The sequence below is a fragment of the Salvelinus namaycush genome, chromosome 28, assembly GCF_016432855.1.
Source record: "Salvelinus namaycush isolate Seneca chromosome 28, SaNama_1.0, whole genome shotgun sequence".
NCBI classification, from domain to species: Eukaryota; Metazoa; Chordata; class Actinopteri; order Salmoniformes; family Salmonidae; genus Salvelinus; species Salvelinus namaycush.
This window is the reverse complement of record NC_052334.1, coordinates 27011128-27031529: the sequence shown is the minus strand read 5'-3', so window position 1 is coordinate 27031529 and position 20402 is coordinate 27011128. Positions and strand designations below refer to the sequence as shown.

The window sequence follows — 20402 nt, the reverse complement described above, 5'->3', positions numbered from 1 at the left end:
GAGCTTGCTGGACCTGTTGAACCAATTGTCTTGCTGTATAAATTGTAGTATCATCTGCAAATATAGCAGCTTGAGTTTCAGATAAGGCATAAGGATGGTTGTTGGTATATATTAAGTAAACAAGTGGCCCGTGGCAGCTGCCCTGTGGTATTCCACAGTTTAAAGCACGAGGGGACGAAAACAACCCATTGATATAGGTGGACTGTTTCCTGTCAGTTAGATATGACTGTACCCAATTCAATGCTGCCTCTTTAAACACATAAAGAAATCCGTTAATTAACGGTCAATTACAATGAGACCGGCAGACTTTTTCATGACAATAACCGGCTGACAAAATTTCATGACTGCCACAGCCCTACTCAAGACAAAATTAAAATACACTCAATCAATCAGAGTGGTACGAGTAAAGATAACACCTGGCATCATATCAGAGTTGTGGACATTTTTCAGGTCCTGTATCTGAACAAGTGACATGTCGTTGCGCAAATGTTTTATTTTTCAGGAGTGAAGAACAGCCACTGAGACTGATACCAATGTGGGTCCCATCTGTCCTGCTGCTTGCCAAGATAGATCAACAGCTGGATCCCTATTGATACAGACACCACTGCATAGCCCACCCACTGCAACAAGACAACTAATTAGGTCACATTTGCACTTACTATCTATCAGCACGTGTATTCTCATAGGAGCCATATATTTATTCTGACAGTCGATACATGGCAGCAGCTTGAAAGCATATTGATGCTAGATTTATTCTTGACTAGAGGAGTCCAGATTCAGGTAAGAATAACAAGAGCCACTGAAACTGCACCATTCCCTTGTCAACAGACTGAAGAGGAGCCAAACAGGGCCTGTGTTTTCCGAACATAGTAGAAAATTAGATAAACAAAGACCTGGCCCGCTGCCCAATAACCAATAATGCAGCAATAATGCAGCAAGGACCACAGTGCATTCTGATCACTGATAATACTAAAAACAATACTCATGATGCACATTGACATAGGACTAATGCTCTTGCAGGGGCTTAAACTCTCATCCTAGTGCTAACCATGCTCGACCCTGTCTAGCTTGAAAAAGGTTATTCACTGTTTTGCATATCTAATAAATTAACAACATTTTGTTGTCTTGCCGGTGACCTTCTGGCAGGGCTCTTCATTGTAAGCAGTGAAAGATGAATGTGTACTAATGAAAACAGGAACTAGTCCATGACTCATTCAGAGCGGTTGTTTCTTAGAAAAGCATGCTCCCCTCTCAGGCTGGGCTACAGCGGAGCTTCGTATTTGGGCTGTGCCACGTGGACTCTGGCTATCTGCCAAGGCCTTTCCACATGCCTCGCCAAGAGCTCTGCGCTGCGAGAGCTCTGGGGTCTGCCGTGCGGAAGCACCGGCTGAGTTCCTCTCAGTCAGACAGACGCTTTGCCCAGCCATGACCCATAATCCTTCTCCCCGCCTCGCAGACAGAGGTGTGAAATGCAGATGTAGCCTGTCAGCACCACCTGCACAGTGATGCCTGGACATAGAGGTCAATCCAACAGCAACAACCCCTTAACCCCACACTAATCAACCTACAAAGACATACACTGCAGCCCACACTGATCTCTCTCAGAGTCCCTCTAGTTACTAGAGACCTGACTGACATAGAAAAACATATACACTTAATATTTTTTTTTAAAAGAGGACAATGTCGGATCATATACTGAGTGAACAAGAATATAAACGCAACATGCAACAATTTCAAAGATCTGACTGAGTTAAAGTTCATATAAGTAAATCAGTCAACTGAAATACATTCATTAGGCCCTAATCTATGGATTTCACATGACTGGACAAGAGCCCACCCACTTGGGAGTCAGGCCAAGCCAATCAGAATGAATGGATTATCATGGCAAATTAGCTTTTTCTGCATATGGAAAATTTCTGGGATCTTTTATTTCAGCTCATGAAACCAACACTTTACATGTTGCGTTTATATTTTTTGTTCAGTATATATTTACATCTTTCAAATGTCCTAGTTACAATATTAGCTTGTGTCGAAGTTGACCTTTTCCTTCCCTCACACAAGAGTTCAGCTTTTACAACAGCATGCTGGATCATCAGCAGATGACATTCTGATTGCTGGACATTCCTGAGGTATTAGAAGATGTACTCGTGGGTCATCTGGACTTTATAGTTCCGTCCTGGGGGAACTGAGGGTGGTCTGGAGCAATCATTGTTCCGTAGATCAAAACCTCATGGCTTATCTACTACCCAAAAAGAACATGGAATACAATATTGCACAAATATTATGTCTTATAACAGGCATGCAATACAATTAAACCATATGTAAAGCTTGGAGGAAATTATAGTGTGTAATCCTTTTGAAGTCTTGCATGGGTAAAATGTTAAACATTTCTCGGCAAAGGAGGACCTATACTAACGTCAGTTGTAATCTATTGCCTCTGTGTTTATGCTATTCTCTCACCAACACATCCCAACCCATCACTTCAGCTAAAGCATAGGGAGACATTGGAGACCACTAACCAACGACAACCCCCCTTTAGATCCTTCAACAATATGAAGTAGAGAACTTTAGCCAAAGAATGACGCACATGAATAAGTTGAGAAACTTATAAGGCACCTCGGGGGTTTGTGGTATATTGCCAATAGGGCTGTTCTTACACAGGACGCAACGAGTGTCTGGATACAGCCCTTTCCCGTCGTATATTGGCCATATACCACCAATCCCTGAGGTACCTTATTGCTATTATAAACTGTTTACCAACGTAATTATAGCAGTAAAAATATATATTTTGTCAGCCAATCAGCATTCAGGGCTTAAGAACAGCCCTTAGCCGTGGTATATTGGCCATATACCGCACCCAGTTAGGCCTCATTGCTTAATTATACAATGACGTTTATTAAAGGACACAGATTGCTGAACAGGGAGCAGTGTCAGTAGTTAATGTATAGCTGGCCAGGGCCATACATTCAGACAAGTAGTGACTGCAGGGGAATGTGATCATTTCCTGTCCTACTGCTGAACGAATGGCTATATCTATAATAGTATTACAACTGTATCAGGCAAGGCAAGTAACTAGGGAATGGATTCCCATAAAGTATTGCCTGCTTTAGGCTATTAGAAGGAATATTTTAAATAGCTTACAGTGCCTTTGTTTCTTAAATCCATGTATCATTGTATCACTAGTATAGGCCCAGGCCTATATCAATCTCATGAGTCTTAAGATCGGAAATAAAAAAGAAAACAAAGTTAAACAAATAAATAAACACCAGTGTTCCTTTGGATAACACCAATGGGAAACTTGTTTATAAAGAGCCTATAAACCTGTTTGATGGTAATTACAGGCTAGGGAAGGGAAGGGTGTGGAGTACAGTCGCTTTACCCAGGCAAGAAACATTAAAGTGCCACCAGATGACATCTCACTGCTCCCAAGGCCAAGCTCTCTTTACCATCCTGTTTTATACTTTATCCTCAAATTAAGGTTGATACCAGACCATAGGTTGACCGCCTCATCTCTTGCCTTGGTCGTGCTAGTCTAAATGGCTTGGTGCTCAACTGTGTCAGATTGGTTTAACAATGTGCAATGTACTACAAGTTGGACTTTAAAACTAAAGCAGATGCCCAGAAACAGAACATACCTTTTGTATTGTTGCCTTTGGTAGTGTTTTTAATATATCAAGGAGGACATTATCTTCTAATATTAAGGCAAAGAATTCTACTCCCATCTTCCTATTGGCAAAGGATTAGAGGAACTGATATTGTTCTGTTGAAATCTCCACCGGCCCCATTTTGTCATATCATTTACTCTAGTCCTATTGAGGGCAAGGCACACAGTGGGTCTTGGGAAAGAAAAACAAACACAAGTGCTCAAAACGTGGAACAAAACACCTCCTCATACAATGTTCTAGGTCATTCTAGGACTAAGGAATATTGGTGATTGCTTGAGAGATGACACTGTCTCCAAAGCCTCGGCGGGATTTGTTAGTCCTGTAGCGATGGCATAGCAAGACGGGCTAGTACACATTGCCAAAGCTGCTAATGAGTTTTAAGATATCAAATAAGCTGAGTTTGCAAAGTATAGGCCTAGTAAACACTCTGCTCATGTGGTGGTCAGCAGGGCGTTTTCTGTGTTGGTCTCTGACTCACCATTCAGTGCAGTGAAACCATAGGTTTCTTCAAAACCCACAAAGTGACCTCATAGCCTTATAGCAGAAATAGCCTGCCAGCACACAACAATAGCAATGCTGCAGTTACGAGGCAAACGTTAACAAGGCCTTGATATTCTTGGGGGAAAGATCAGGTGCAATCGCAAAGGTCACTAAGGAAACTGTTCCATAGTCAAATCCCACTGCATCTGCTGCCATGGTGACCACCCCTTTTGACCACTACATTCTCTACCAGCCACCTCTTGCAGGAATAGCATGTGCTATAAGGATATGTAAAAGCTGCACCACTCAACAGCTGATGCTCATAATTGAGTCCCCACCTCTAGATTTAACATGTGGGTGGTACACACATTCCCACACAAACACACTAAGGGGCGGGTGCATATACAGTAATGATAGACAGCCATGTCCACAGCTTCTTAGGACCACATCCTATTTGCAACAAGGTGAGGTTAACTATATGTTTATAACACAGGTATGAGATTGATATGAAACATGGCCACTTTCTAGAATAAAAAGCAAAAAATGGAAGGGGAAAGAGTTCAGGGCCTCTCTTATGTAAGCCCTCCACCTGAGACAGGAGACACCCCTACCGTGAAAGGGCCATTTGACGGATGTTTCTTAGAGTCTGGTTCATGAGCCATTTAACAAAATGGATTTTCAGGAATCCATGCATCTTTCATTGAAATCAGTACAATATCCACCAAGGCCTGCATGCCAGTGTTTTACATTAGAGTGGAGGTATGTATAAAAGAGAACTTCAAAATCAAACGTCAGCCTCAAGTAACTCAACTTGGGCTAGGTGCACCACTAAACTAAAGGCTGCATGTCTGACTACAAACCAGGATGTAGATAAGACCACACCCTAACTAAGATATGTGTGAATGGTAGAAGAACAAAAAAAGGCATTTAAAATGTATTTTCTGCCTTGGTCTGAGACACCGGACTCCAAAATAGTAAAAAATATCATAATGATGAGATTAAGAATACGATTAAGGAGACACTATGCCACACCATCTGCATGTAGTATGCTGCAACTGTATGCCCTGATGCCTCTAAATGAAAGGGATAAGGTTGTGCCATGTGTGGGGCTGGCACTTCTCTATGTTGAGCAGCCCTGTCATTAAGCTCTGGGCATGATGGGGTGTAAACTCTTAAACAGTTGCCTCTTCCATGTCAAATGTAGAAGGTCATCGATCTGAAATGAGATTGTTCCAACAGCAATCTGTTCGTTGAAGGTTAACATGTGTTGTTCAAAAAGACACACTATGTTTCATTTTGTATAGTGTGAGCAAGGAAGAACTTTCCAATAAATAACTTTTTCCGATAACTTGGCGGTGTGTGTACAGCACGTAAGCAGGTTACTACAGTGCATCCAAACGGTTTCAATTAGGAGTCAGAATCGTGCAAGCTACTGCCGAGAAGAAAGGCAACCACAAAACAAAAGCATATAATTTTACGACCACCCTTGGATTTACCGCCACTGAGGCAGAATGAAGGGCTGGTGTATATAGTGATTTAGAGAGCTTGGGACTATAACATTCTATCTGCCAAAAGATGATTCTGAGATAATTGGCTTTAAAGTTCCGAACCCTCATTAGTTTGAATGGTGTCAGCAATTTTTATATTGTATTCTTTTGAACTTAACATTAATTGGGGTATTCAGACTACTATATAGGTAGAGAACATTGAACAGAACATGTCAATAGCAAAAATTGGACAAAAATGCAGACAGAACCTTATAGTCCCAAGCTCTTGATTTATTGACACTGTAGTCCAGCTTTAATGCGCATGCCATAACTGTGACCATAGCTTCAAGTCCCTGCCCCCTCAGACATGGCAATCAAACTGCTAAAAACTATTTTAATGGGCACAGCCGCTTGCAACATCACACCGCATATATTATTTTTACCTTTCGAAATCAAACTTTGCACGTCACATTTGGTAACTAATATTCTTTGAATGGTTGAAAAGATCTAGGCCTCTGGTGGGAGCATGATAAAAAGTCAAATCGGACAGGCAGAGATTCATCTACTCCTCTCCAGCACAATAAATACTCAGGACATTACGAAATACAACGTGAACTTGACATTGAAAAGCTGGGATTCCATGGCCATTCTTTTTCCAAACTGTGATCCAATCAGTGACAGAATTAAATGATACCCTAGATGCTCAAAATTCTTATCCTAAAACACTTTATGACTTCAAAAACATCTTCCCCAGGAACACAGCCTCAACAGAAGACACTGATGAGGATGCCATCTGGCCTAGTGAATTTAGCAATAAGGTTCTGAGATAATTCTGAGTGAGCTCATGTCTGGGAGAAGTCACTAAAGTGAGGACAAAAGATAATCTGGTGCCAATACAATGAACTTAAATGTCCTCAAAAATGGTATTTACCGAAGGGGTATCAATACTGATTATGACTATTGTTGTCTTTTATTGTGTTGATTCCTCTTCTGCAAAGACCCAGTAAACAAGGAGAGCCACATGAGTCATGCCTTGCTCCTCAACAAGCTCAGTCTCATCTACCTAACCTGAAGAAAAAGTACAGCTTCTGCTTTCCTAATGTAGAAGCTGAATAAATTTGCCTTATTATTCTGTCATTGAAATTCAAATCTAAGATAAATGATATATTCAGTGATGAAATGGTAAACAGTTTGAGAGTTGACTTTCAAGTAGCACATAGGGTTCTAATGAGCAGATAAATGACCATGCCACTCCAGAACAGTACGTTCAAACAGCACACAAGGTGTCACGCCTTGGCCTTAGTTATCTTTGTTTTCTTTATTATTTTAGTTAGGTCAGGGTGTGACATGGGGGATGTAGGTGTTTTTGTCATGTCTAGGGGTTTTTTATGTTTATGGGGCGTTGTCTAGTCTAGGTGTTTGTATGTCTATGGCTGCCTAGATTGGTTCTCAATTAGAGGCAGCTGTTTATCATTGTCTCTGATTGGGAACCATATTTAGGCAGCCATATTCATTGGGTAGGTCGTGGGTGATTGTCTATGTGTAAGTTGCCTGTGTATGCACTTGTCATTATATAGCTTCACGTTCGTTTGTTGTTTTTGTAAGTCTGTTTAAGTATTCTTTGTTTCGTTATAATAAATAGAAGAATGTATTTATATCACGCTGCGCCTTGGTCCTCCTCTCTTCATCCAAACGACGAACGTGACACAAGGAGATGTTGGAATCCTCATGTGAATCAATGGACACAATGTTCCTCTTCCATTGTGGTAGTTTTATGAAGGGAAATCGTTCCCATCATCCTTTGCCTCAAACCCAGATTTTTTTACATTTGCATATACTTTGCTGTACTGCATTAGCATGGGTAAGAGCCAGATAGATTTGTGCATGCAACATATGAAAAGTGAATGAATATTTATTGGGCAATTCTCAAGCTCAGTCTAGCAGAAACATAAAGTAGCCTACAATTTGCTGATGCTCAGACAAATGTTTTTTTTTTACACTTTACAAGGGGTAAACTATGCAATTCTGTTGCATTTAGCATGGGTGTTGAGGAAATATGACTCAACATGAGAGTACTAAAGTTAGGGTGCAAACTAACAACACAAAATCACAAATTTTCCCATTTTATGAAAGTGGGTCTGCCTGAGGTTCAATGAACAAAGCTTTTACAAGAGTCTGTAGTTGATGTCCCACTGTGTTGACCATGTTATGAGTCTTAATGACCTTGGCTCTTTGCAGGTAGAGATGGTGTTTTGAGTAGTTAATGGCACCTTTGTGAACCCAGACCTATTAGGAGGTAGACATTTGGGCTGTGCAGTACATACCTGGGCCTGGGGCAGACTGTGGTCAGGGTAGGGGCTTCGCACAGACAGGAAGTCTTCAACAGGAAGGAGAAGCTGCAGTCTGGAGTCAATGTGAATTAGCTGGTCTCGTTCTGTAGGTTCGGGGGTGTAACCCTCACCCGCTTGCACTGGAGCAGCCCACATGTCTCCCTAGGAAGAAGACAACATATAGACTGTAGTATATGACAAACGGTCCCTCCCTCCAAGTAGCAAGGGCACAAAAATGTCCCCCAAATAACAGCAAAAGAAAAAAGGTTGAGCCCAAAAAACAGACTCTCAACAGAGAATTCTGTCAGAAATACTTGGCAAACCCTATATCTTCAAAACTGGACCGAAGCCATGTCCAAGTTAAATCTACCCTCCGGTTATTATTCAAATATAACATTGGACTATTTGACCTCCCATCCAAACTACTGTCACGAATGACACACTCTTTACGAAAGGTACTCTAAATACAACTCTTTCTTGCACCCGGAATTCGCTTTTGGAGAGAAGACAGAATACTGGTCACTGCCCCATGGGTCTTGCCAAGAACTCTCCAAAATGCCAAATATTTAACAATTGCCTCTGCCTCACAATGAGTGACTGTCTCGTAAGGCTTACATTATATCATATGAAACAGCAGGTGGATGCTGAGCTCATTTTGGGCCCAGTAATGAGCTAAGACTTGTCCAGCAGCCCTACTGCTAAGCTCAGAGATCTCAGTAGCGGCTCCACAGAGAGAGCCAAACCCTTTTACGCTATGATCTCAGTGCATGAAGATGAGTGAACAGGAGAATATTTTATCAACAAACAGAGCCATAAAGCTTCCACTACCAACTAGCACAAACAAAAGACTTCAAAATGACCCATCTGAATAACATTATAACCCATTAGTTATATGCCCAGTTACAGTTGTTTTTTTGTGTGTGATGACTTCGTGATAAAAAGATGTAGTAATATAGTCGACCAATCGAATGTGAATACAGTAGAATGATAGAATGTGAATGTAAAAAGAGGACAGTCTAATTGCTAGGAGCACAAATTGACACATTAACAGACAAATCAGTCAGCTACTGGATGTGCAGCACAACAGGATTTATCTAGGAGGAGACATGATGAAACAGAGCTATCCAGGGTCCTGGACACACTATTCATTTATTTATACTGTTGAGGCATAGAGAATGACGCACAGAGTTGTTCTTCAATACCCTGTATCAAAAAGCCTATATACTGTATTACTGTACCTATGATATGTAAGATTAATTTAAGGAAAAACTACAGCCAAATCTGAGGAACATTGTGTCCTGTCCTACACTGAAAACACAGTGGGACCTGAGGTAGGCCTAAGCGATTCACTTTCTAAAGAGAGAAGTCTTCCTGTGTTTATGGAAAGGCAGCCTTTCAAAGAGCACTCAGTGTGATACCATGTTTATCACCCCAGGTTTCTAGTACAATATGCAGTTGAGGATCGTACTAGTAATGGAGGAAAGGCCATCATGAAAGTGTTTCAGGAGGAGAGACACAGGCGCAGCGCTATGGCCTGTAACTGATTATGAGTCCTACTTGGCCCTGCCAAGTTCCCTGTCTGGGTGCACTTGCCCACATGGTCACTGTGGATTCCTGACTATCAACATGAAATATGTGCTCCCTATTCAACAGCCATTCATAACAGCACTCCACGCAATAACAGGAAGTCTAATTCTAACCAATAAAAGACCCCAGCATCTACATGTATGCTCCTCTCGGTTAGATATCCGCCACGTAATTACAGCAGTATTGTTCTAAAAAGTAAAGGAAACCATCATAAATACAGCAGCCAGACTTCAAAACGTTGGCAAGATGTTCCAGGGATGCATGGCAGTCCGGGTCAGACTAAATGGTACAGTATGTGAGAGAAGTGCAAGTCTAGGTCCTCTCATCAGACGGGCAACGGGCAAGGTTCATCATAACTGACCTGAAAATGCAGGCTTCACAGCCACAGCTGCCAGCTAAGCCATTAGGGGAAAATTGCACCTGAAAATCAACCATTTGAAGTTTATAGGGTGTGGGTCAGTGGGTGGCTGCAGAACAGAAAACTGTCTGCTCCAGGTGGCAAACACTCTCACAAATGATATTAAACATAGGAATACAGGGGGCTATTCAAATGCACCTGGCACTGCATAAGTACAGATTTTCTGCACATACGAATAAACCATAATACTGAATAAGATTGCTGTCTGATATTCAGAAGATGTGGCAATCCCTGTGACCTTTGCATGGCACATGACATCTGGTAAATAACAACTATGGGGAGTCAAAATCAGCTACCGTTGCTGCCAAGTAGTCATTGTTTCAAAACGTGCATATGGGCAATTTCATAGTAACAGAGTGATGCAGAGACTCAGATATTTTACTTTGGCTTGTTTAACTTTGCAACCATTGTGTTTAGTTTGACAGTCTCAGCATCACTCTGTTACCGTGGATTTGCCCAAATCTAAACTACACTACCGTTCAAAAGTTTGGGGTCACTTAGAAATGTCCTTGTTTTTGGAAAAAAAAGCAGAAATACAGTGTAGACATTGTTAATGTTGTAAATGACTATTGTAGCTGGAAATGGAAGATTTTTTATGGAATATCTACATAGGCGTACAGAGGCCCATTATCAGCAACCATCACTCCTGTGTTCCAATGGCACGTTGTGTTAGCTAATCCCAGTTTATCACTTTAAAAGGCTAATTGATCATTAGAAAACAATTTTACAATTATGTTAGCACATCTGAAAACTGTTGTTCTGATTAAAGAAGCAATAAAACTGGCCTTCTTTAGACTAGTTGAGTATCTGGAGCATCAGCATTTGTAGGTTCGATTACAGGCTCAAAATGGCCAGAAACAAAGGACTTTCTTCTGAAACTCGTCAGTCTATTCTTGTTCTGAGAAATGAAGGCTATTCGATGCGAGAAATTGCCAAGAAACTGAAGATCTCGTACAATGCTGTGTACTACTCCATTCACAGAACAGTGCAAACTGGCTCTAACCAGAATAGAAAGAGGAGTGGGAGGCCCCGGTGCACAACTGAGCAAGAGGACAAGTACATTTGAGTGTCTAGTTTGAGAAACAGAAGCCTCACAAGTCCTCAACTGGCAGCTAATATAAACATAGTACCCACAAAACAACAGTCTCAACGTCAACAGTGAAGAGGCGACTCCGGGATGCTGGCCTTCTAGGCAGAGTTCCTCTGTCCAGTGTCTGTGTTATTTTGCCCATCTTAATCTTTTCTTTTTATTGGCCAGTCTGAGATATTGCTTTTTCTTTGCAACTCTGCCTAGAAGGCCAGCATCCCGGAGACACCTCTTCACTGTTGATGTTGAGAGGTGTTTTACGGGTACTATTTCATGAAGCTGCCAGTGATCAACTTGGATTAGCGAACACAACATGCCATTGGAACACAGGAGTGATGGTTGCTGATAATGGGCCTCTGTACACCTATGTAGATATTCCATAAAATATTCCAGCTACAATTGTCATTTACAACATTAACAATGTCTACACTGTATTTCTGATCAAATTTTTTTTATTTTAATTGACTTTTTTTTGTTGCTTTTCTTTCAAAAACAAGGACATTTCTAAGTGACCCCAAACTTTTGAACTGTAGTGTATATTACAACATATGCTGTAATTGTAAAGTAGGTCAGCGTTTAGGCCAGTTTAGTTAGGCCACTTCAATTTGATTAGCAAATGACTTCAAAACGGTAGATCATTTAAACAGTTTCTCTGTGTACTCATGAGTAATGGCCATAGCAACAACCATAACAGCTATGTGAGTAACACAGTGCTTGAAAGACGTTGCTCAATACATTACAAACTATTCACACCATGATAACGAGTGATTACTGGCTACTACTACCCTAAACATAATAAGTGAAATGTTTGTGTGTAGACCAAGTGCTGTGCGAGAGAGACAAATGGTGCAGTCTAGATGAACTCTGTTTGCCACATTTAGACACTTGAAAACATGAGTCCTCCTACACCACATGCTCACCATCAGGGCTGTATTTTGGCCTACCTCACAGCCTGCCTTCCCAGCATTGTCCCCTTCCTCCATGTCTCTGAGGAGCTCCTCGAGACGATACTTCTCCTCCTGTGTCATCTGCACTGGGCCTCCAACACCACTCGCCAACTTTCATGTTTGACAAAGTAGTGACAACAATCATTCATCAGATCAGATTGTAGTTACTTTCAAATCAGGCCCCTGAGTCTTTGAGTTGAAGAACTATATATATTTCCCATTGGGAAAAAAATAACATGAGTAATGTGAGACTCCAAAGTCATGTGAGAGTCTGACACTGCACTTTGCCCAACATGAACTTTGACATACCTCAATATTTTTCTTCACAAAGTCTTGTTTATTTTTGCCCCTGGGAACCCCACTCTGGCTGCCTTCTGACTCGTCTGCCCTCTCTTCGTGACCCACTTCAGCCAAGTCTGCTGCTGTGGTGTTGAGGTCCTTTTCACCTGTGTGGGAGTCAGTGGCGGTTGGTACAGTTTTAGGTGAAGGAGGATGTTCTTTTGTTTTTTTCATGAGCATGGCCTTATTTATATTACAGCATATTGGATGACTGTCATTCATATTCCATTCACCCAGTGCAATGTAACATTGATAGGCTACTACATGAATGATACTCAAATTTTCCATATACCCGTCATGAGGTTGCTACAACCTAGCCTATGAATGAAAGTTTACAATGTAGATGCACACAGGTCGAGAGAACATTTTGCCTGCATCTAGCTGCTCTAGGGTGGACAAATTCAAATATGTTTATCCCCGTTTCGTTCCATTTGCTTCCGTTTTAGATTTTTTTTTTTAACAGAATCAGCGGAATGAATAGACCCCTGACCACACGTAAACACAGTTCACTTTCATAGCAGCCAGGTTGTATTCCTTCTCGCATCTATGCGTTCTCCTCCTCTCAACTTTTCCCTTCGCTTGCGGACTTCAATACACAACACACCAGCTGTATATGACCAGGCAAAAAAAACATTCCAAACCAAACCAAATAACAGCTACAAAGAGCCTACATTGTTGTCACCATATTAGCTAAAGTAACTTCATAGTCAATATAACTAATGCGTTAGTAAACCAGCTACAATCATGTAGTACAGTGTACAGTCAGTAAGCAGTTCTGCAGTTTCACAGTGAGTCCCCGGTGGCAATAAATTAGTAAAACCAAAAGCTTTCCTTGACTTGGAAGAGTTCCAGTGTTGTGTTGGATAGTTATAGCCAGCTAGCTAACATAGCATCCCTTGGTTTCAGCCAGGTGTTTGAGTAGACTAAACTAGTTAGCTGCATTTGCTAGCTAAGTAAGTGAAAAAAAGAAAGAAATATATCTATGCCCCCTTTCTTTCGCTCCCTCTCGCTTCTCCTTCATTTTTTAAAGAAATTAATTTGTTTAAAACTGTTCAACTATTGTCTTTCTCTCTCTTTCAGTCAACTACGACCACATTTTATACACTGCAGTGCTTGCTAGCCGTAGCTTATGCTTTCAATACTAGATTCATTCTCTGATCCTTTGATTGGGTGGACATGTCAGTTCATGCTGCAAGAGCTCTGATAGGTTGGAGGCCATCCTCAGGATGTTGTCATAATTACTGTATAAGTCTATGAAAGGGGGTGAGAACCATGAGCCTACTAGGTTTTGTATTGAAGTCAATGTACCCAGAGGAGGACGGAAGTACACCATGGTGCTACCCTACATAGTGCTATTGAAGCTACTGTTGAACTTCATTGCAAAACAGTGTGCTTCAATCAATTATTTGGTGGTTTATAGTTTATATGAATTATTTGTGGTTATACAGTGCATTCGGAAAGTATTCAGACCCCTTCACTTTTTCCACATTGTTACATTACAGCCTAATTCTCAAACGGATTAAATAAATAAAAAGTCCTCATCAATATACTCACAATACCCAATAATGAGAAAGCAAAAACTGTTTTTAATATAAAAAATAAATAAAAACGTATTTACATAAGTATTCAGACCCTTTGCTATGAGACTCGAAAATTGAGCTCAGGTGCATCCTGTTTCAATTGATCATCCTTGAGATGTTTCTACAACTTGATTGGAGTCCACCTGTGGTAAATTCAATTGATTGGACAGGATTTGGAAAGGCACACACCTGTGTATATATAAGGTCCCACAGTTGACAGTGCATGTCAGCGCAAAAACCAAGCCATGAGGTTGAAGGAATTGTCCGTACAGCTCCGAGACCTGATTGTGTCGAGACACAGATCTGGGGAAGAGTACCAAAACATTTGTGCAGCATTGAATATCCCCAATAACACAGTGGCCTCCATCATTCTTAAATGGAAGAAGTTTGGAACCACCAAAAATCTTTCTAGAGCTGGCTGCCTGGCCAAACTGAGAAATCAGGGGAGAAGGGCCTTGGTCAGGGAGGTGAGCAAGAACCCGATGGTCACGCTGACAGAGCTCCAGAGTTCCTCTGTGGAGATGGGAGAACCTTCCAGAAGGACAACTATCTCTGCAGCATTCCACCAATCCGCCACTCCTCAGTAAAAGGCACATGACAGCCCGCTTGGAGTTTGCCAAAAGGCCCCTAAAGGACTCTGACCATGAGAAACAAGATTCTCTGGTCTGATGAAACCAAGATTGAACTCTTTGGCCTGGATGCCAAGCGTCACGTCTGGAGGAAATTTGGCACCATCCCTACGGTGAAGCATGGTGGTGGCAGCATCATGCTGTGGGGATGTTTTTCAGTGGCAGGGACTGGGAGACTAGTCAGGATTTAGGGAAAGATGAACGGAATAAAGTACAGAGAGATCCTTGTTGAAAACCTGCTCCAGAGCGCTCAGGACCTCAGACTGGGACAAATGTTCACCTTCCAACAGGACAACGACACTAAGCGCACAGCCAAGACAACGCAGGAGTGGCTTCGGGACAAGTCTCTGAATGTCCTTGAGTGGCCCAGCCAGCGCCCTTGAACCCAATCAAGCATCTCTGGAGAGATCTGAAAATAGCTGTGCAGTGACACTCCCCATCCAACCTGACAGAGCTTGAGAGGATCTGCAGAGAAGAATGGGAAAAAATCCCCAAATACAGGTGTGCCAAGCTTGTAGCTTCATACCCAAGAAGACTTGAGGCTGTAATCGCTGCCAAAGGTGCTTCAACAAAGTAGTGAGTAAAGGGTCTGAATACTTATGTAAATGTGATATTTCAGTTTATTTTTAATACATTTGCAAACATTTCTAAAAACCTGTTTTTGCTTTGTCATTATGGGGTATTTTGTGTAGATTTACAAGGAGAAATAAACAATCAATTTTAGAATAAGGCTGTAACGTAACAAAATGGGGAAAAAGTCAAGGGGTCAATACATTGCGAATGCACTGTATTTCGTATAGTTCATATAAAAAGGATTACTTTTTCAAAATGTTTCACTATTTTTATTTTTATTAAATTTACTGAGGATGGTCCTCCCCTTCCTCCTCTGAGGATCCTCCACTGCTGGGAGCTGTTCATGCATTTTTGGATTCCAGCAGGTAAACGTGTAAACTTAGGAGTTTAAGAACCTGCTGGCTCTGTCTAATATCATCCTGAGACGTTCTGGAGAGACATTGTCAACAATCTAAGGAAGTATTCCAAATGACCTTGTATCAATTAAACTTCATGCATGTTATGTTTCTGGACCACTGAAATACATGCAATTGAAAAGGGCCCACTCCACAATGTTCATGGCTCTCAAACTATGACTGAGTGACATGTCATCCAGCAAACAGCAAATTCAAAAGATGGGAAAAGTTGTTCATGGATAGTTTGGAGGGAAAGATGTAGTCTATGTGGTGTTTTCAGGAATGAAAGTACCAAGAAAACTGAATACACAGTGAAACTACAAAATAGTTACATTGTTTCTTAGGGTTATACTGCCATCTAGCGTAGAATAATAAAACTACATTGCAATATAGTCCTAACGTTGTTACAGGACTAGTTACAGTGTACATTGGCCTACATACACATATATGAGCAACTTAATGATGTAAAGTGTATAATTGTGTTCCAGCATATTTAAACAAACTCACTTTCCTCCACTTGTCTGTTGTGTCTTTCATACTCTTTGTCAGGCACTTGAGTCCCAAACACAGGAGCAAAGTCCAATTCTTCACTGGATCCGTGAGCTAGGGTGAATGAAAACAGATTATTACACATAGCCTGTATATTAATAGCAAATTACCATATTCAAATTCTGAGACTGAATCTAAATAACGTTATCAATTTGCTGTGACATATCCCATACAAAAAAAAAGCTGATCGAAAATGGTGATAAACAAAACAAAAAAAACGTGATTTATACTGTATATCTTGGAATAGTAATTTGGCATAGGAGTAAAGTATTTGTACATTGTATTTGTACATATGTACATTGTCCTCAAAGCTCCAGTTAATGTGCATTGTAAACAGTATCCACACTGATCTGCGTTCTGGAATTACTGTTTAATATTTCACTTACCACTGGAAGGAGCCAGTGCCAAAAACATCCTTGTATTTTCTGCTTCATCTGCCCATTCTGAAGATCTGTTGGGCTTTATCTGCTGCACAGAAATAGGTAGGGAATACCCTTTAACATATAGACATTCTTAAAATGTCATTTAATGTGTGTATTCTGCGTATCCCTGTGCTTACCAATAGTTCCTGCCATAGTTTCTGATGGAGCTCCTTTCCTTTTCTCTTGACCTCGTTTTCATTTGAGATCCTTGAAGCCAAGATTTTGTCAAGTATTTTCATTTTCTTGATGGCCTTCTGGAGTTCTGGATCTTCGTTCTCCTCATCAGATACATCTCCAATGGAGTGATCTGGAAATTCATTCAAAGAAATGCATGCATACAAATATGTTCTTCCGTTTTCTTTTCAGTATTCTACTTCCTAAAATGTCATAGTGATATGTACTTATGCCTACCTTTCTCAGGAAGACTTTCATCTGGAGACTTGAGGTTTTCATGTGAGTTGCTGTGATCCTAGGAAAGTAATTGTAACATCTATTCAAACCACAGGTTCTAGGCCCATTGATGGGGAAAGTCAAGAGGCAGTCATGTTTACAGTTACAAACACTATAGTTATTTTAACATTCCATCTTAAGGGCTTTCCAGACATTTCGCTTTTGCGCTTTCAACATTGCAGCCGGCTTTAAAGGCGAGTCGAAACTGAGTAATCTACAAATCACCTTGCATCATAAATAACTACTCAATATTATTTAAATCTTTCTTGGGCACACCTTGGTGACTCAAATGACGACTTTTCAAATCAGAAAAGTCTACCGATTATGGATATACTGTACCTTCGGAGGTGGGAAAAGTGTTGCCAAACAGGCACGGATCAAGAAATAACCAGCAAGGTGGGTATATGTTACAATAAGAAACCTTAGAGGCAGATATATATACAGTACCAGTCAAAAGTTTGGACACACCTACTCATTCAAGGGTTTTTCTTTATTTTTACTATATTTCTACATTGTAGAATAATGGTGAAGGCATCAAAACTATGAAATAACACATATGGAACCATGTAGTAAGCAAAAAAAGTGTTAAACAAATCAAAATATATGTAATATTTGAGACTCTTCAAAGTAGCCACCCTTTGCCTTGATGACAGCTTTGCACACTCTTGGCATTCTCTCAACGTTTGAATGGTAGTATATTTAAAGCAACGTTTAGGATAAAGGTTAGGGTTGGCTTGCCTTGTAAGAACCGGGTAACAGTAAAAGACAAAAAGACAAGTTAAGAGAACACACCAAGATGCTCTTAATATTTCTGTATAGTTCAGAAAGGTATCAAAGTTTAGAGTTAGTTAACCGCCTTCTGCCACCATTCATGTTCTACTGGTTGAATATAGGCTACACTGCTCTCAAACTGCTCGGACCCTTGCCTAATAATAAGGGCGGCAGGTAGCCTAGCAGTTAAGAGCATTGGGCCAGTAACTGAAAGGTCGCCGGTTCGAATCCCTGAGCAGGGATTGTGCCCTTGAGCAAGGCACTTAAGCCTAATTGCTCCTGTAAGTTGATCTGGACTATAAGAGCATTGACTAAAATGTAATAAGTCAGACTGTGATACCAATTATTGGTATACAGTCTGAAACAGAGCACTGCAAAAACTTGGAAAGTTTCCATACAAGCCAGAATGAAGAAATCAAATTACATTTGAACTAATCTTGTTCCCAGACACTTCCACCCAAATGTCTGGTGGACCAACGCATCAAACTTGGCCTTTGTTTGCCAAAACAGAAAGACCTGGACATATTGGCTTTGGCTTAATCTGCCAACCAATCATCTCCTACAACACACCTCGCAGCTGTGTGATTCAAATACTTTACTCAGCAGGTCACTTCCATAGACTTCTATGGTCACTCCCACTAAGGCCAACACTGAATAATTGATATACCAGGCTTATATGCGCAATAGCCTGGGGATGAGGTTACATTTGAACTTACTCTACCGGTTGTCTGTGTGCGGTTAGTCCTTCAGTGGGTCAACATTTTTGCCAAAATATCCATAGGAAAGTATTATTTAAAGTACTGCTGTTTAAATTTCTATCACATGCGCAAAACCATGTAAAACAGCTGCAAGACTTCAGTTAATATGCATGAATTACATGCATGTGTCTTAGGTCTCGAGCAAACAAATATTCACCACACACTGAGACTTGTGTTGAAGTCGGTTTAATAATACTTTCCTGTGGATATTTTGTCTACCCAGACCCAAAAGCCACCATCAAAGCCTCCAAACACAGTACAAAAGTGTAAGAAACTCCATCACACCAAATTATTATAAGGTCCTCAAATGGTTCTTGAACAAACATGCACAGCAACCACACAACACAGCCTCTACATGGGACCTTCAGGTACAAAGCTCCAACCTGGACAGTTAGCTAACAGAACCAAATATGGTGGTGCTTTTATACACTGAGTATACAAAACATTAAGAATGCCTGCTCTTTCCATGACATAGGCTGACCAGGTGAATCCAGGTGAAAGTTACAGTATGATCCCTTATTGATGTCACTTGTTACGTCGACTTAAAATCAGTGTAGCTGAAGGGGAGGAGATGGCTTGAAAATCGTTCTTTAACCTTTGAGACATGAATTGTGTATGTGTGTCATTCAGAGGGTGAATGGGCAAGACAAAAACTTTAAGTGCCTTTGAACCAGGTATGGTAGTAGGTTTGTGTCAAGAACTGCAATGCTGCTGGGTTTTTCACGCACAACAGTTTCCTGTGTGTATCAAGAATGGTCCATCACCCAAAGGAAATTGTGAAACATTAACCAAATACTATCAGGTTCAAACTGTGTCCCCTTCTTGACACATTATTCCAAATGTGTTTTCTTGACTTGACCCTTGACTTCTTGAGGAGCATATGTTAGGTCATCTTGTTCTACACGCACAAAGTGTGCATGTAAGTACATTACCAGCTTATTGTTAGGGGCATCATCGCTCAGGACCACCAGGGACGTCTGGCTGGGATGAAAAACTCTCCCGACGTCAGGCAGTGACACAGTTGATACACGGCTACCCGGGCGAGAACGCTCGTTGGATGCCGGGCGGTAGATATCATCTAAACTGCCTCTCGTAATATCCATGGGTGCTCTGGTAACGTTAACGTAACCCAATATTAGAATAGAGCATTTTGCAATAATTATATAGGTAAATAAATCAAATGTTCTATTGTATTTTTCGTTAAATTATAAATATAGTCTAGATACCTGATAGCTGTGTAGGCAGGCGTGGTGATGTTTTTCTTTCGGGGTGGTATCTAAGGACGCAAAAGACCCGGAAGTGGTAACTACAAACTTTGAATACTAGCCATATGTATTATTAGTATCGCGGTTGGTGCAATCTGGAATCCTTGGGAAGATGACATTTAAAATGGTAGGGTTAAGTTATAGTTAGGGTATATGGGTTTAGAGTAGGGACGTCCCAAGGATCGCAGATTGCACTAACATTAGCTTCACAGAAGCAACCCGTAGAAGCATCTATCCACATGACTTCCCGTTTTCAGATTTTGCCTTCAAAATACAAGTCCGAGGTAAAACGCTATGTGTATGATACGATATCAATCTTTTTTTCAGCTTTGCATAGTGCGTAATGTAAAAATGTGGTTTTAAAAAAGTATAACCAAATCGGGGAAAATGTTTACGAGCATTTCTACTTCATATAAGATAAAGAATATAATAAGGGCTCGAGTGGCGCAGCGGTCTAAGGTGCAGTCTCTGGTTCGAATCCAGACTGTATCACATCTGGCCTTGATTGGGAGTCCCATAGGGCAGTGCACAATTGGCCCAGCATCATCTGGGGTAGGCTGTCATTGTAATTAAGAATTTGTTCTTTACTGACATTGACTAAAATACAGAAGAGTACAGTATATACATATGAAATGAGTAAAACAGTATGTAAACATTATTAAAATGACTA

At 40.8% G+C, this 20402-nt stretch overlaps 1 protein-coding gene across 1 annotated transcript in view; it reads right to left on the bottom strand.

The window, feature by feature from the left end:
* The window catches only part of fsip1 (fibrous sheath interacting protein 1), a 60813-nt gene extending 40914 nt beyond the window's left edge, over positions 1 to 19899 (bottom strand). The window contains exons 1-9 of the mRNA XM_038967911.1: positions 19694 to 19899; positions 19400 to 19577; positions 16900 to 16957; positions 16626 to 16795; positions 16453 to 16534; positions 16025 to 16120; positions 12311 to 12447; positions 11999 to 12112; positions 7957 to 8124 (exon numbers count right to left, since the gene is read on the bottom strand). Coding sequence (XP_038823839.1) covers positions 7957 to 8124; positions 11999 to 12112; positions 12311 to 12447; positions 16025 to 16120; positions 16453 to 16534; positions 16626 to 16795; positions 16900 to 16957; positions 19400 to 19570 — 996 coding nt within the window. The 5' untranslated portion in view covers positions 19571 to 19577; positions 19694 to 19899. The remainder of the gene's footprint in view (positions 1 to 7956; positions 8125 to 11998; positions 12113 to 12310; positions 12448 to 16024; positions 16121 to 16452; positions 16535 to 16625; positions 16796 to 16899; positions 16958 to 19399; positions 19578 to 19693) is intronic.
* Positions 19900 to 20402: the final 503 nt, after the last annotated feature.